The following is a 3183-nucleotide window of genomic DNA, read 5'->3' as shown; positions in this document are numbered from 1 at the left end:
TTAAATCCCAGACTATATCCCGCAGCTGCCAATGGCTGCACGTTTAAATGCGCCATCTCATGCAATTCAACTAAGCTTATACTTTTCTTTTTTCCCCAAGGCCTACAAGCAATATTGGCACGCAGAGCTAAAATTAGGCTACCGGTATCAAATAAATATAAACTTGAAAATGTATGGTGATTGTAGCCTATAATCTCTTGAAAATATAGGCTTACATTGTCTTTCATATTTTTTAGGCCTATCGTCATTTCATAAAAAACCAAGGACAACTTTTTTTTGCATCCAGCAAAAACCTTAAACTGACCTTTAATTATGTTTTTGCGAGAGGGAAGTTTAGGTTATGTGGGGCTGGCATTGGTGAACCGACAAGACATGACATTATACAAATTAAATGTTTTTAGAAAATTGGTTTGACTTTAGATAAAATCGTATTGTTGTGTCTAGGCCTATGCTTGCATCATTTAATTTGATGGCCATGATTATTTTGCCAGATGAGTTTGTAATCAGAAATTGCAAATTATTTTCATCACAGGGAAAGGGGTAGGCTATTTGATGGCAAAACAGAGCGGGCGGTGCAAATTTGTCTTGTGTCTTGACTGGGGGGGCAACAGATGTTGGCTGAGCTATGAGGTGATGTAGGCTTTGGCTGCGGTGTCTATACTGCTGTAAGCTTTTGTTACTACTTTACAGGCTAGATAATTCAGACTATTCTTACACACTATAAAACTGACCCTTCATGTAAACAAACAGTCGGAGAAGATAAACAAAATGGTTCAATTTAAATGAAAATATTTTATTTGCATCTTTTGCAAAACAGAAAATGAGGGCAATGATATTGAAAACGGCTCAGAAACACGATGAAATCTACGTTTCAAGTGCACTATAAAAAGCTACATGATTGCACAATAAAACTTTGTAAAATAAAAATTTTAAAAAATGTGCCCATTGGCTAAATCAAAACGGCATTTGCAAATGTAGGCCTAAAGAAACAAATAAATTATAAGTTAGAATAGTCTTAAAAAATAGCCTATATTTACACAACCCAGATATATTTAACAGAAATAACAATTTATAATGTCTTTATAAAGCTGTACACTTTTGGCCAGTGTAGACAATTTAAAGTAATTTAGGATTGCACAGTTGTTAAACATTTAACACTGTCAAGTGGCTGTATGCAAAGCAACCATGAATGCTACATTTTGTCCGAGTCCTTAGGCAAATTCTCTCTCCCGACCGTTCAATCCTGAGAGTCCACGGACTGTTAGGCTACGTTCCATATAGGTCCACTCGGAGACGCACCAAGCCGATGGACAGTCGAGCAGGCGGGTCTCCATCCCTTGTTTTTTCGTCTCCTTCAAGTCGGACGGTAGGAGAAACGATTATCACAAAATAGTGCTAACGCCTGGAAAGAAAATAAAAATACATTAGTGTTCGTTGACTAAAAAAAGAAATTGTACAGCCATGAAAGCTAAAAATCATGAGTCAGCTCTGAAAATAAAATGAGAGTTGTTGCCTAACCTCAGCTGGCGTCAACATTTGCATGAGCCTTTCCCGCCACAGTGACAGACTCCCCTCCCCCAACCACACATTACTCTACTACGTGCGCTCACTCACTATCAGCTTCCTCGATCAGTGCAAGTGTGTAACAGTATTTTGATTTTGCATTACAGTCAACAAAATAGCCCCATATGCGCACAAGTACCTATTTTGTCCAGTATTAGTAAACCCACAGCCTATGTCTAAATGCCATACTGCCCATTTCTCTTGAACTATAGGCTATACCTTCAACGAATTCTCTTGCGTGGAGTTTGTTCTACAGGAATGGGAGACGAAGGATGCTGGCAAGTGCTTTCATTCAGCTTCGTCTCGGTCGTCGTCCTTTTACGTTTCACGTAGAAGTCTGGAAAGAAAAGTACAATTTAAAACCAGGAACTCACGCCAATGGTCCCAGGTAGCCAGATATTAGCCTACTGACCGGACATCACTAGATCAAATATACCTCGAGATTCACCATCAATGCGTAAAAAGCAATAGGCTTACAGGTGAGCGATATTTACCTGTAATATGTGCCGTGGTCGTTGTATCAGTAGTAGCCGTTCTTTTGCTTCGAACACACGGGACTGGTTTGCGAGTAGGCTTCCCTGAGTTCTGCTTCACTGCCCAGTTCTCCTGGTTGACTTCGGTGGGGCAGGGAGTGCTACTTTCAGAGCTGGTCAAACGGTCCTCGCAAAGAGGCGATACATCCTGAGAAGAGGAGTCCAGTGGGATAAAGTCCACGCATGGCTTCAGATTGACCGGTGTTACGACAATCCTGTTCCTCCCGACCTGTACAGAGTCCTGGTAGAAGTCTGGAGTCGTATCCACCGGGGTTTCCTCCCACTCGTAGTCCCCAGACAGTGGCAAGTCGGCGTCGAAATTAAAGTTCCATCTCCGCTGGTCCCTCTCAGAAATCTCCCACATCTTGGATTTCATCTCCCGGTTCAGTTCATCGTGATCCACCGGTCCAAAAAGGTTACGGCAGACGCCTGTGCGTGCGTGGAGAGGAAAGGTTCTCCGTGCGGCCAACCTCTCCAGGGCGCTGCTTGATAGCTGGACGTTGGACATTGTCTTACCAAAGTCCAACCCAAAAATCCACAAAAAATTAACAAAATGCTTTATGGATAAATACCTGGATTTAGAGTGTAACAAAATATTTTAGTTTCTATCGATTTGCGCCACACGGTTCTGTTTAAATGTACCCGAGTAGAGCGCCACACCGTATTTAAAGTCCCAAACAGTTGTAGGTTCATGTAGCCAGATCGCCCGACCAGCCCATTGGTTCGTTTACATCCAACCCTTAAAAACCTCCATACCCCATTTCCATTGGCTGGTACGAAGATTTGGACCGGGGCCATCTAAAGCTTAGCTTTTGATTTGTGCCTGTGGTGTCAGTATTGGCAGTGGGTGAAATGCCTTTCGAAAGTCGATGGGAAACTGTTGTTGCTGCCTAAAGATTGCTTACTATGTATTTTTCCTTTCCCCCAATCCCCAGCCCTTACTGCTTCTCCCTCACCAGTTGCACAGCCACGTCCCGCAGGAGAGATCGAATAACAGCTTCACAAACCAAAGAGTAGAGGTTGGCAGTGCAGAAGTCTTCCACATATTATTGCTGTTTAAGAAAAAATGTCTCAGCTTCTAATAGTC

General features: G+C 42.3%; 1 protein-coding gene across 1 annotated transcript; it reads right to left on the bottom strand.

Annotated features, from left to right (window-relative positions):
• Window positions 1-772: 772 nt before the first annotated feature.
• cdkn1cb (cyclin-dependent kinase inhibitor 1Cb) lies at window positions 773-2779 on the bottom strand. Its single transcript, XM_041836610.1, has 3 exons — window positions 2058-2779; window positions 1783-1900; window positions 773-1402 (listed from the first exon to the last, which is right to left on the bottom strand). Exons 1-2 carry the CDS (start codon window positions 2602-2604, stop codon window positions 1785-1787), a joined length of 663 nt encoding a protein of 220 aa, XP_041692544.1. The 5' UTR covers window positions 2605-2779; the 3' UTR covers window positions 773-1402; window positions 1783-1784.
• Between the last annotated feature and the right edge of the window lie 404 nt (window positions 2780-3183).

This window comes from Coregonus clupeaformis, chromosome 19, assembly GCF_020615455.1.
Source record: "Coregonus clupeaformis isolate EN_2021a chromosome 19, ASM2061545v1, whole genome shotgun sequence".
NCBI lineage: Eukaryota > Metazoa > Chordata > Actinopteri > Salmoniformes > Salmonidae > Coregonus > Coregonus clupeaformis.
The sequence above is the reverse complement of the archived record's forward strand: the minus strand, read 5'-3'. Positions and strand labels throughout refer to the sequence as shown.

Bases quoted from the DNA above. Each gene is read 5' to 3' on its own strand.
- cdkn1cb (XM_041836610.1), bottom strand. From the start codon at position 2,604: ATGTCCAACGTCCAGCTATCAAGCAGCGCCCTGGAGAGGTTGGCCGCA. The intron at 1,901-2,057 runs GTAAATATCGCT...TTTTCTTTCCAG, and splicing joins GACCACGGCACATATTACAG to ACTTCTACGTGAAACGTAAA.